This window comes from Populus nigra, chromosome 7 (assembly GCF_951802175.1).
Source record: "Populus nigra chromosome 7, ddPopNigr1.1, whole genome shotgun sequence".
Lineage (NCBI taxonomy): Eukaryota > Viridiplantae > Streptophyta > Magnoliopsida > Malpighiales > Salicaceae > Populus > Populus nigra.
This window is the reverse complement of record NC_084858.1, coordinates 18,587,962-18,601,713: the sequence shown is the minus strand read 5'-3', so window position 1 is coordinate 18,601,713 and position 13,752 is coordinate 18,587,962. Positions and strand designations below refer to the sequence as shown.

General features: G+C 30.7%; 2 protein-coding genes across 2 annotated transcripts; one reads left to right on the top strand and one right to left on the bottom strand.

Annotated features, from left to right (window-relative positions):
• The first annotated feature begins 4,870 nt into the window (after window positions 1-4,870).
• On the top strand, window positions 4,871-5,931 carry LOC133699151 (pathogenesis-related genes transcriptional activator PTI5-like). The gene has a single exon (XM_062122305.1). It carries the CDS (start codon window positions 5,132-5,134, stop codon window positions 5,681-5,683), a length of 552 nt encoding a protein of 183 aa, XP_061978289.1. The 5' UTR covers window positions 4,871-5,131; the 3' UTR covers window positions 5,684-5,931.
• A 3,960-nt stretch (window positions 5,932-9,891) lies between these two features.
• On the bottom strand, window positions 9,892-10,942 carry LOC133698140 (ethylene-responsive transcription factor ERF091-like). Its single transcript, XM_062120973.1, has one exon. The coding sequence runs from the start codon at window positions 10,886-10,888 to the stop codon at window positions 10,058-10,060; it is 831 nt and encodes a 276-aa protein (XP_061976957.1). The 5' UTR covers window positions 10,889-10,942; the 3' UTR covers window positions 9,892-10,057.
• Between the last annotated feature and the right edge of the window lie 2,810 nt (window positions 10,943-13,752).

The window sequence follows — 13,752 nt, the reverse complement described above, 5'->3', positions numbered from 1 at the left end:
GATCACCTAGTAGACGACGTAGACCTATACAAATAGACAGGTTGTGTTGTTATATTTTGAGATTTCAATTACTAAAATGTTGTATTATTTAAGTATTTGAAATTCATCTTACATGTATTTATGTTTTTTAACTTGCATTTCTAGAGCTACTTGTGATTCTAAAATGTAAGAATTAGTTGACTCTGATTATTATAGTTCTTTGCAGGTTTATTTTAAGCATGACAAAATTTTGGATATAGTTTCTATATATAAAAAAAATTATCTAAATTTTGTTAAAATAAAAAAATTCTTAACTCTCTAAAATTATTAATTAAATTAAATGTTAGATCAACAAACTAAATAATAAATCTCATAAAAAATATTTTTTTATTACATTTAGAAGCAGGAAAATTTGTTACTAGAATTGATGGAATTTAATTGATGTCGAGACTCATAACAATAATATTTAATTATTGTTATGCTTGATAACCACCACATCTAAAAATATATTATTTCACTAACTTTTTGTTATTGTGTTAAATCGCCATTTCTTTTGATTTTATATGCTAATTGCACAATTTTTCCATTTCAGTGCATGGATTACCTTACCATCATTTTTGTTACTTCTATCTTGATGAGTTCTTCACGAGTTTGAGCATTTATTAATTCATTCAAAACCCAACATCTGTGATCTGATAAACTAGCAGTAGTTAATAGAAAATTAACCATATTCTTGAACTTACATAATAATTTAAATTTTTAAATTGATGGTTATTAATACGGAAATATATTTAGTTAAAAAAAGAGGAAACAAAATAGTCTCATTTACTATAAATTGAAATCTTATTCTCACTACTAATTTAGTTAAAATCTAATAAAAATATTAAAAGATAAAAAAATATAAAATACTATTCTAATGAACAGTATTTCATGAGATGATAAACAGTAAATCCACCACCTCAATAATTGTTATAATATAATTTTAATTATAATGTATACCTTGACCACTTAATCAATTGTGAAACTTTCTTGTTATACATTGGAGAATATGAATATTTTTTATTTTTTTTATTTTTAACATCAAGATATCATAATCATTATATGATGCTAAAACAATATCAATTTAAATATTTTTTTCAATTAAAAAACAATATCCAATTTAATTTAATGTTTTTTCAAAAGAACAGTATGTTAAACGAACTGCTTGCCGACATTCAATTTCATATTTGGATTTTAGATCTTCATTGTGGTTGACTATAAAATAAAATACTAAAGTTAAGAAGTCAGAAGTATCGGCTTTAAGAACCATGACTATCTCCTTTTTTTTCCCGACCACCACTTGGATCTGAGAAGCAAATATACAGCAAAACCCATGTACTGTATTATCATTATTTTTTTATTATTTTCTTTGACAATTTAATTTGGAGGAGTCGAGACCTTTTTTAGTCGGAGACCAAGCTGGGCCAAACGTTTTTCTTGAACTTTGAGAATGGTTTATTAGGTTTGTGATTTTAGTAAAAGGGTATGCCTAGACTACTCTCTCTGAATTAGAGAATGTTGAACCACACACCCAGTTACCCGGATTAGGATAACGTTTGGAAACGCAGCTCAACCGTATTTCTAAAATATTTAAAAAATTTTGTTTTTTGTTAAAATTTAATATGATTTGTACTTGTTAAATTGTTTTGATGTACTGATATCAAAAATGATTTTTAAAAAATAAAAAAATATCATTGACATGCATTTTGGCACGAAAAGTTATTTGAAAAGCACTTGCGACCACACTGTCAAACAAGCTAACAAGTCAGGACTAATCAAACGCCATTATTTTTTTTTATTTGTTATTTTTCTGAAACATAAACAGTATATTTAAGAAATTGATGATATACGTACCCTCATGAAGAAAATGTCAAGATTTATAGCCATGGAAGTATTATTTTTTTTATTCTTAACCATTGAGAAATCTCTTGATTTCTTCGGTTTTAAAGAAGGCCCTGCCTTGTTTAGAGAGATATAGCCATTATAGACTAGCTCGTCCATAAGGCTATGATCAGACCAGGCCATGCGGTCTAGCCATCCCGACCTATGGCAGGGAAGGCCGGGCCCTGGAGACTTGGTCTGACAAAATCATAGCCCAAGTAGGCCTACTAGGTATTTGGGTCGGTATCTCGTAGATCACGGTTATGCTTTTGACTTGGGTTCAAGATTATCGAAGGTCATTTGGCTAGTACAAGGCTATTTCTGTTATTAAGAATTAAGAAGTTATACTTTATCATTTAGCTAGTACAAGGCTATAAACAACATGAAAAAAGAATTGTCAAAACCAAGCCACAAATTCACAATTACCAGTAACACATTGTTTTGCAAGAGTATCTGTCATATTGTTATACTCTTTAATTATCCAGTTGATCACACTGGAAGAATCCAATTCAATTATAATTCTCTGCAATTAGCTATGCTTCATTGGAATCTTTAATCCCTACTGGCATAGAGAACATATATTGTACCACACCCTTATGATCTCGAAGAACACCCCTAATACCAGTATTACCAGGTTTTCTAGTGGAAGATCCACCCACATTCCATTTTAGCCGTTGGACTCGTAGTAAAACCTAGCAATAAGCAGAATTTTGCACATGATACAATTCTGCATTTGACATTGGCATTAAAGATCTTTTTGTTTTTAATGTTTCCTTAGATTACTTGTCTGGAAAAAAAATTCTAAAATAACAAGAAATGATATATGAGAATTCTCACTTGCAATATTGTAATTTTATGGATTTTAATTACATGGTATCTTATGTCAAGGTTAGCAGGAGGTCCCTGCTCAAGAAAAATAATATATTATTTAAAGAAACTCTAAAGGACATGGCCATTTCATTAAAAACAATGTGAACGAGGGTTAATTTGGTTTTTTTGGAGGTATAAAATGAAAAAATACTAACAAACAAGAAGAAAGAAATGCATGCCGAACATCTTGGGAGAACGCACCTACACATAGTTTATCATGACCTCAGTAACCTTATGCATCCGAAACATTACGAACTCATAACCCAAACCTCCATCCCTAATAGCCTTTTTTTCCCAAACCAGACCTTTTATCAAGCAACCACCAACAAAACACCCCTCTCTCGATCGTTATTATTAAAGGTAGTAAACCCCGACGAGTAATGAGAACTTAGGATGAAGAGAAATTAATAAAAGATATAAATAATACGGAATATGATGTGCAATGGAGAAGGAGATCACTAGGGATAAATTTGAAGATGTTGGAGAAGTTAAAACGAGGATTATGAATTTTTGGTATAAAATTTATAATAATAGTGAAATCAGTAATGAATTTTGATGTGGAAAAAAAATGATGAAAGTTAAAATAGATGCGTGATAAAATAAAAAAAATGGTTTTACTAAATTATCATGGTAATGGAGAGTAGATTTGGTGAAAATATAGTACAAAAAAGTGTTGACATAAACCCAGTTAAAAATCAGTAATATTATCGTGAAATTGTAATAAGTTCAATAATAAAATAAATTTAAAATATTGTATTGTTAGTTGTTTTCCAGTGGAGGTAGATTTCTTCTAGCCTATTTAAATATCTTTTAAACCTTTAAGAAAACCGATTTCATTAGCATTACTTTTAGAGAATAATTAACATTAATTTTAGAGAATAAAATTATGAATTTAGAGCTTATATTTATAATATTTTTACCCATCAAAACTTCTATGTTGTTGAAAATATGGCTTCTTCCTATATCATATCTCCAATTAAACAAACATAACATTTGATATGAATTATTTACATCTAGAAAGAAAATTCAAAATTTAATCAGTTTTTATAAAAATTACTGAAATGCAAATGTGTGATATTTGTTTCATTGAGTTAATTGAAGACCAGTCACTTTATTTTAATGAAACTAATAATTAACACTTATTTTTTAAGGAATCACCTCATCTAATTAACCTCTTATAATTAACTCCTAAAACAATGGGTATATATTTTTACCCTATAATTTTAATTTTTTAAAAAAAAAAACAAGGCAAAGGAAAGGAAAAGAGGATGAGAGAAATTGATCAGGAAAGAAAGCATATACAATGAAAAAGAAATACCAAATTGAGAATGATCAACATAGATCAAAGGACCATTTAACTTTTTTTATATACTATAAGGACTAATTAACTAGTTTCAATAAAGTACAGGGACTAAGTTGCAAGTAACTTTGTTTCCATGTCCATTTTTTCTCATAATAACAGTATTTCCTGCTGAACCGAACAAGAAAGCAAAGAATCGGAGTTAGGTGTCAGAGACTCAGAGTCGCTGCTTCTCACATTCAAACCTTGTAAACGTTTGGTCTTTGTAAGACCCTATCTTTCTTTTATCAAATAATCTTACTTTATTTCTTAAATAAATTAACGACCCTTCTTTTTTTTATAAAAAAAATAAAAAATTATGCCTTCTTCCCGTAATTGATTCAATCGCAAAGGAGTCGTGTCATGACCCGGAGACCCTTTGAAAAGTCAAATTAGATAAAGATTGAGACGGTGGTTTCAAGAGACACAACCACTCAAGTATTTACCATTGTGATGAGCTGACGAGGATTGTCATCTAGAATGGTCTCTCCTCACGATGTCACCAGCCAATGGAATCCAAATTAAATTGAATTTATTGGGAAATGGGATAACTCTAGTGCCATAATTCTACTGTACTGGTAATTATGGAAGCAGTGGTTATTTTTTAAAATATATTTTTAAATATATTAAATAATATTTTTTCAAAATTTATTTTTGATATTAATATCTCAAAACAATTTAAAAACATTAAAATATATAATTTAAGAATGACGCTTCTCAGCGTATGTCACTATAAAATTTGGTTGATGACACCAACACTTTCCCATTGGTATTCATGGCTTTTTAGCTGCACGATCCAACAGGTTTAAGAGCCTGTTCAGAGCTGTTCTCGATGTGGCTTCCTCTTGCTTTCTTGATGACTAAAAGAAATTCCAAAGACCCCACATCCTATGACTACCACAATTCCAAGTTTAAATACCAAGTCTAGAGCCCCATTTTACAACCTTGAAGCTTCCTCCAAAATCCCACAGAATCAATAGCAGCCAAGTCCCCTTAGTTCCCAGCAAAAAGCAGATATTAGCCATGGTATTAACCTCCCAGAGCCATGATCTCCCTTTGAATGAGAATGACTCGCAAGACATGGTCATATACCATATGATCAATGAGATCAGTGCCCCAAATAGCAGCGCAAATAATACGCTTCCAAGAAGCCATATCAACACTTCAGGCATGCTCCCACCAGCTAGGACAGCCGTAGCAAAGAAGCACTACAGAGGCGTGAGGCGTCGGCCATGGGGCAAATATGCTGCCGAAATTCGCGACTCCAGACGACGCGGGGCCCGTATATGGCTAGGCACATTCGAAACGGCGGAGGAGGCTGCCCTGGCTTACGATAGGGCTGCTTTTAACATGCGCGGCTCTAAGGCCCTCCTTAATTTTCCATCTGAAGCGGTTGCTGCAGCTACATCAACTCAAAACTTTCAGTCAATTCTGAGCTCAACAAGGTCAAGTAAAAATGCTTTGGATACAAGTTTTAGCTGTAGGACAATATCAATTGCAGCATCGCAACCTGAATCACAGAGTAGCAAAAGTGGGGAGCCGCGTCATAAGGGGTCTGATATCGTAGAGAATTAATTAGTAGATTTTCTCAAATTTGTCGAGCAAAACATTTGTTGTTGTGGACTCTGTCTATGATCATCATTTGCATATGAGAAGCGGTCAGTTGGTATAGTTTGTAGACTGCGTCAAATGCATAATGCAAGTGTATCAATGAAGTGTTATTCTGTAACAAGATGAGTGTCATAAGGGCAAGAGCAACGACAAGAAACTAATTAAAGATTATAAATCCAATCTGTTCTGAGATATGAAGTTGTGATTAAAAATTGAATTTGATCATAAGCACTGTGTGTGTATGATGATGATGATGATGATTCCAAAGGAAAACTTCAAGAATTATTAGATGCCTGACTCGATGTGGTTTAAATATTAATTCATGTGGATGACCTCATGGTCAGTACTTTTTGAACCAAAAATACCATAGCTTCAAAAGTTTTTTTTTTTTTTTAGTATCATTTGGGGTGAGCAAATCTATTACATATCCATTTTTAATCCATGTTGTCTTAACAGAGTTTTAATTTAATCTTTTAAAAAAATTATACTTTTACATTCAAAATAATTTTTAAAAACTAAAAAAATATTATTTTAATATATTTTCATGTAAAAAATACTTTAAAAATAATTATAAAAATAAAATCATTAAAAACAAATTAATTAATTGATATGAATCGGATTTCTCAAATCAACATGGTCTCTTATGTAATGAAAATTTTAGTGATGATGGCCGAGGTGGGTATTTTACACATGATTTAAGGAGTGTTTGTGAAAGTAATATATATTGTTTTTTAAAATATTTGTAGTTTGTCAAAATGATTTTTATAAAAAATCACTGCTATAATACTAAACATTATCTTTATTTATTTTTAAAATTTTATTTTTACCATAAATATATCAAAATAATTTAAAACATAAAATAAAATTAAAAATAACAAATTACCGCAGCCACGAACACCCTCTTGATGCCACGAATGGAGGTGCTGAGGCTGGCCCGAGAGAGTAGCTTCGGCGGCGAAGTCGTGTGGGTGCGAGAGAAGGTCTTCGTTATTCCCTTGCTCTCGTCATTTCCACTTCGGGCTCCGTTCAATATTCCACAGTTTAGTAATTGGAACATTGAACTCGAGAGGTTTTGAAAAGGCGAAGTGATCGGGGAATATTGCCTAAAATTCTCCGAGCAAGAAAATTAGGTTCATGTCACCCAACCAAACTTCAAAATCGCTTGTCTCCCTTGTCCAAGAACTTGGTTGGTGCAAATGCATAGCACGTCCATGCACTGCATTGGCTCATTGTTGATCAAATTTGACCAAGATTGCTGTCATTACTTATCTAATTTGAATCTTCCTCTATTTATGCCCACCTACTCTTCAATTCAGGTTAACTATCAAAATCTAGACGTCGGTGTCAGGATGAGTGTTTTTCTTCTTCTTCTTCCTTTTGGCCAGTAAGCCTCCAGCCGCCGGTACCTTTAAAGCAATCAACTTTGAACAGGTCAAGCTCATATTATAACAGGGATATGTTTTTCTTATGCGCGGTTTGGAATTCTCGGAGTTTCTTTTAGATCTATTTTAAAAAAAATTAATATTTCATATTTTTAGATCATATGTCAGGTTAAAAATAATTTTTTAAAAAAAAAATTTAATATATTTTTAAATAAAAAATATTTTAATAAAACAATTATTATTATTTTTTCAACAATCTGTTTGGAAGTGTGGGTGTTATTACTTTTTCAAATATTTTTTGTGCCGAAATACATCAAATTAATTTTTTTTATTTTTAAAAAATTATTTTTAACATTAACAAATTAAAACGATCTAAAATATATTAAAAAAATATTTTTTAAAAAAAACACAGGTATAACCATGTGATGTATTAGACCAACCCTTCAATCCCTAAAGTTTGCAATATAATAAATGCTGACTCCCTTGCTACCTTTTCATTATTAAAAGTATACTTTCCAGTAAATGAAAAGTAGATTTTAATGTGGTAGTAACTAACATGTGATTGATTTCACTAATCCTAGAGATTCATTTAATTTCCTTAAAAGTTTATTGTAATGGTTTTCTTTTTTTCTCTTACCTTAAATTTTCTAGAGCAGGCCTTGAACTCATCTTTTCCTCCTCTTCTTTTGCAGGATGACAACAACCAAGCTTAACATATGTAATATATTGCTTAATTTTTATTATAGTACTGCTTAGTGTAAATGTGCTATATTGCGGGTTGGATTTCAAATTAATTTTTAATGTAAAAAAAAATAAAAAAATTTTCTAATATCAAAAAGTTTTTACATTGAGAACTTGAAACATGATGATGGTGCTTAATAAAATATATTAAAAAAAAATAATAACTTATAAATCATAAAAAGAGTTGTCAATATTAATTAAAAATTAAAGTGAAAAGTTGATCTTCTTTGTAAGGAGAAAGGAATAAATACACACACAAATATTTATTTGAGTTTATCTCATAAGGTACCTTTTAAAAAAAATTATTTAATTATTTGACAATTAAAATGGATATTCATAAAAAAATGATTTAAATTTTGACGGAAAATGTATTTTCTAGTTAAAGATCTCTTTTATTATTCATGTATTTTTTTGGTTTTTACAAAAACATATTTTTTTCAATTAGTAATATGGTTTATTGAATAAAAAATAAATAAAAATAAAATAAATATTCATAAACATTTTAAATAAAATGATTTCTAATAACCATATGGATCTTATGACTGGAAAATATTGAGGTTTAAGTTTTTTAACTCTAAAAACCTAAAATTTGGCTTTTTTAATCCAAAAAACGTTAAAAACATTATATTGACTTCGAAAACCTCATTTCTAACCACAAAACATATTTTAATTGGACTAAAATCTTAAAATCAAACCAATCAAAAAACTTATTGAGTCAAGATCTACTTTCTCATGCATCATTAAAGGTGAGAATAACTTCCATTGAGTTTTTCTTTTAAAGATTAATCCATGAACATCAAAAATGTAGTTATTAGTGGATGAAATTTGGTTATTCGAGAGCTTGCTTTCTCAATTATTTTTAGATAATTTTGTCTCTTCTCTCTCAACATTTAGGAATTAAAACATAAAATAAAATAAAAATTATGATTTAATCATAAAAAGCTTAAAGAACTGAGACCACATATTGAAAAATTAAAACTTAAAGGATAAAATTTAACTTTTCACACATTTTAAATAGTGTAAATGAGAAAATGCTTTTTTTTTTTAATGTTCACTTTGATCATAGTTCTTTGAATTTTTTTTTTAGAATAACCTAAAATTCAATTTTGCAAAAACATTATTCAATTTAACATCAAAGTATTGCAACTCACATTGGATACTTGAAAGCATGAAAATTAAAGTAGATTATAATATACAATATCATTCCAACATAACTTGCAACGATTAAATTGAAAAGAAAGAAGTTTGATGACCAAAATGTAAAAAATAAAAATTTTAAGGACTAAATTGAAAATTAAATATCAATAGTGGAGTGAATAGGTAAATGCGAGAGGAAAAATAATAGCAACAGAGTAAACACAACAATTTGTTTTAGTTGTTAATAAATTTTGTTCTTAAGAATACCTCAAATCCTATTTCACAAAATTGGTAATCAATTTAATATTACAATACTACACCGTGCATTAATTACGTAATTACATGCAAATTAAAGTAGATTATAATATTTAAAATAATTTCATAATATCTTGTAAAGATAAAATTGAAAATAAAAATCAAGAATTAATAAAAAAAAATCAAGAACAAGAAGGAAAAAATTGGTTATAAACAATCGGATGAACCGGCAAATATAAAAGGAGAGGAACAACCCAATAAAACAACATTTCGTTTTAGATGTTAGCGTTAAATTAATTAGAACCCGTTTGGCAATATAGCTAGCCGCCCGTTTACTAAAAATTTGGAATTTATATTTATTTAAAATTATTTTTTTATATTTTTAAATTATTTTGATATTTTAATATCAAAAATGAATTTTTAAAAATATATAAAAAATATTATAATACATTAAAAAAAACACTTTAAAAAGTATCAAGCTAACACAATAAAAAAACACTAATTAGAATATACAGAAAAGAAGATAATAATGATTTTTTTGGAAGAAAAGGAACATTTTACTAGACATACAAAACCTGACTACAAATAATATTCCTGACCGCCTTTGAATTCCTACATTGACAGCACTCCGTATGCCTAATAGTATTGTGTAAGAAGTAAAAATAATTATACCAATGATATACATCATCTAGAAAGAGGACATACAAAACCTGACTACAAATAATATTCCTGACCGCCTTTGAATTCCTACATTGACAGCACTCCGTATGCCTAATAGTATTGTGTAAGAAGTAAAAATAATTATACCAATGATATACATCATCTAGAAAGAGGACAGCAAACTTTCCAGGTAGTCACTCCCCAGGTCCTGAAATTCTACCACATCATTCGCATACAATTCTTCTACGCGAGCCGTTCTCTTGAGTCCAGGTTGTTCCATCATTGTCGACTCACTTTTCACTTCCCAATCTCTTGAAGCCCTTTTTCTATGGATAACTGAAACTTTGTCACTGCTTCCCGGAAATGTGCAAGAAGTGTCGTTCCCTAGAGAATTTGTGGTGGACAAAACATTGGAGTCGTTTTTGGAGCAGTCAATGCACATAGCCTTAGCAACTGTTTCAAGTGGGAAGTTGAGGTATGTCTTGGGGCCTCTGATTCTCAAAGCAGCCTTGTCGTAAGCCAAAGCTGCTTCTTCAGCTGTCTCAAAAGTCCCAAGCCAAACTCGAGCTCCTTTTCTCGACGAGTCCCTTATCTCTGCTGCATACTTTCCCCAAGGCCGCCTCCTTACTCCCCGGTAATGCCTGGTGGTCACTTTCTCTACTTTCACAGCACTCGCTTTGGAGCTTAGGCTGCTGGGGCCTTTGTTTTCTGCACTATCATTGCAAGTATCGTTAATTTCAGGAATGATTCCATCAAGAAGTTCCTCCCAGGTCTCAGCACCCATCGAGATCCACCTGCCTAGACTCGGTAGCCTTTGTAGAGCCTCCATCGACTCATCTCTCCTATCAAGACTAGGCAATTCCTGCCATGATTTAGACACCTCTTGTTCACTATTACTAATTCCTATGTCTCCTCTATCTTCTCCTATGTAGCTTGCCCAAACATTCTCTAAGATTCCTTCAGATGCTGCACGATGATCACTTTGTATAGTCATGTTGTCATTTACATAAAAAAGAATTGGCTAGTTGATTTCACACAAACAATAAAAAGGGAGGAGGACGGAAAGTGTTATATATATATATATATATGAGCACACGCGTAATCTGTTAATTAACAGCTAAGCTATGCTTATCCTACAACATTGATAGGATTTTAATCCACTTGGAAACTTGTGCTTTAATCCACTTAACATCTAAAGTCATGGAGGATATTGGAATTTAAACACTAATTAAGAAAGAGGTGATATGTGTATTTTAAGGCTTCTCTGTTGACTTGTGTACACGTTCTAATCATTTGCAGGGATTTATCTACGTATGTGCTCTGCATATTTTACTGGAAATTCTTCCGGTAGCTCATGATTAAATTACATGAGAGACATGGAACCTGAGGAATTGAAAGCTGGCAAAGGAGAATCTGCTGAGTTTTATATTGCTCTTGCTCTGGTGTGATTTTGCATTGTTATCCCCATGTGTTACCACTTTCCTTATATTGAAGTACAGTCACACACAGATACAGATAAAGCTATCCTAATTAGAAAATAACTTTCAATTTCCTAAATAAATATTCAATTTTAGACTCTAAGTACTCTTATAGTTAAATCTTTCCTAGGTCTAAAAATTCTTGATGTACCTATACTGGCCATTTCTTATCCCAGGTGCAGAGTACTGAATGACTTCAGGTGAATGTGGCAGGAGTTCAAGCATAATACACCAAATGATGAGTCATTCTATTGAATCCTTTGACAAATTCAAGTTGCTGGATCTTGAAGAGTGACAGTTGTGTATTTTCAAAAAAGTGAGGGAAGAGGGTATAAACCTTGATGCTTAGTTTGCTTTGCAGATACTTTTTGTTACTATCTAGCTGTAAGGCATTTAAGAGATCATGTTCCCATTGAGATTCCTGGTTTAAAAGCTTAAAGGTCCTTTCCAGACATTCCTTTCCAGTCGTCTCGGATCTTGAATATTCTGTATCACTTACCAACATTATTGAATACACCAAGAAGCAATTCCATGTGCCATATGCTTTAACTACTGAACTAAAGGATTCTATATAGAACACGTTCTGTTGTAAGCTCTTCGAGTTGTTCTAACCCGCAAAAACCCTCCAAACTAATCGTCAGAGTAATGCTTTCTCCGAGACGAAGGTGTTGGGCTCGAGCCCTGTCCTTCTGTCAAGGAGATTTGGTTAAGAAACCTGCATACCATGAGGACCTTGAATACACTTATGGATACCAAATCCAAAAGCTTAATCTATCAGAGCACGGATTCATCCATAAACACCTTACAAGCTCCTTTTACCTTTAACCCAGAGTGAATTATAAACTCGTTATGGTCTAGTCATTAGGTTTGAAAATACCCCTACAGCATCAGCAGTTGCATAATTTTTGCGGTCAATTCTCGGTGATCAGGGATTGTGAACTTGATTAATAATAATAATAAAATAAAAAATAGATCCACACGAATGGGACATGGAAATTCAAACCCAAAAGGGAGGTATGTATAAGCTTGTGATAGAAGCAGCGATAAATTGTACAAATGCGGCTATCTGAATTCAATGGATTGGAGAGAGATGACTTATTATATTCGATGCCAGAAACCTACAATATCGAAGTTGTGCTTTAGACTCCGCCGCATCAGGATGTTGTAGTGTGCTCGATCAATTTAAAAAATCAACTCCTTTTGCTTCCTTCATTACCCATCTCAGAGAAAACGTTGTGCTAATGGGTCCCACACGTTTATTGGGTCCCATTACGATTTCCTTCCTACTTGGTTCTTTTATATCTTTTATCTGAAACTACTGGCTGAGAGTTCATTCGGAAGAAAGAGATGAAGAAGACCTTTGATCTCTCTTCCAAGTTATCTCTCTCGAAAAAGCTGTGGATTCAGCTGGAATTGGGTCTGTATATGAGAGTATTGGGCGTGGTATGATTCCACAGCATAGAAGCCTCCTATCTTTTCTGTCTAACGGGCTTTTATTATCTGCAGCAACTAAATAATGAAACTCAAGCAACCTATGAGGCCCGGTAGTCATATGGTTGGTACAATATGGTTCATTGGCCGCCATACAGCCTATTTATTTTTTATTTTAAATTATTTTAATTTGTTAATATTAAAAATAATTTTTTAAAAATTTATTTTAATACATTTTCAAGTAAATAAACACTTTGAAAAACAATTATTTTTATACTTTCAAACACCCTCTCTTTTTCTGTTTGTTTTTACGTTTTAAAAGTGTTTTAAAAAAAAAATTTTGTTTTTTTGTTTTAAATTAATAATTTTTTATATTTTCATATTATTGTGATATGTTGATGTCAAAATTAATTTTAAAAACATAAAAAATATATTATTTTAATATATTTCAAAATAAAAAAGTACCAACCATATTATTTTAGGCAGAAAACACTTTCTAAAAGTTGTGAAACATTTAGAAATGTCATATTATTTGCTGATTATATCAAATTTGGTCCTCAAACTTTTAATTGATATATATATTTTGTTTTGAATATTTATTTTCCAATTTCATCCCTTAGAATTTAATTTTTATATTAATTTTGATTCTCATTTTTATAATTGTTATTTGCTTTTCCTTTATCATTTTTTAATTGAAATTTTTTATCTATCAAATTTAGTCCTCATTCTTTTGATTGTTACTTATTTTATTTGAAACAATTTATCAGATGTTAATTATTATTATTTTAATTTCTTCATCTTTCAATTTTTTTATTTTTTAGATTCGATCTCTATTATTTTGGTTATTATTTATTTTATTTGAGATAATTTGTGAAATTATATTTTTTTTTAATTTCATTCTCATTCAACTTTTTAATTTGTAAGATTTGTTCCTCATTATTTTAATAAA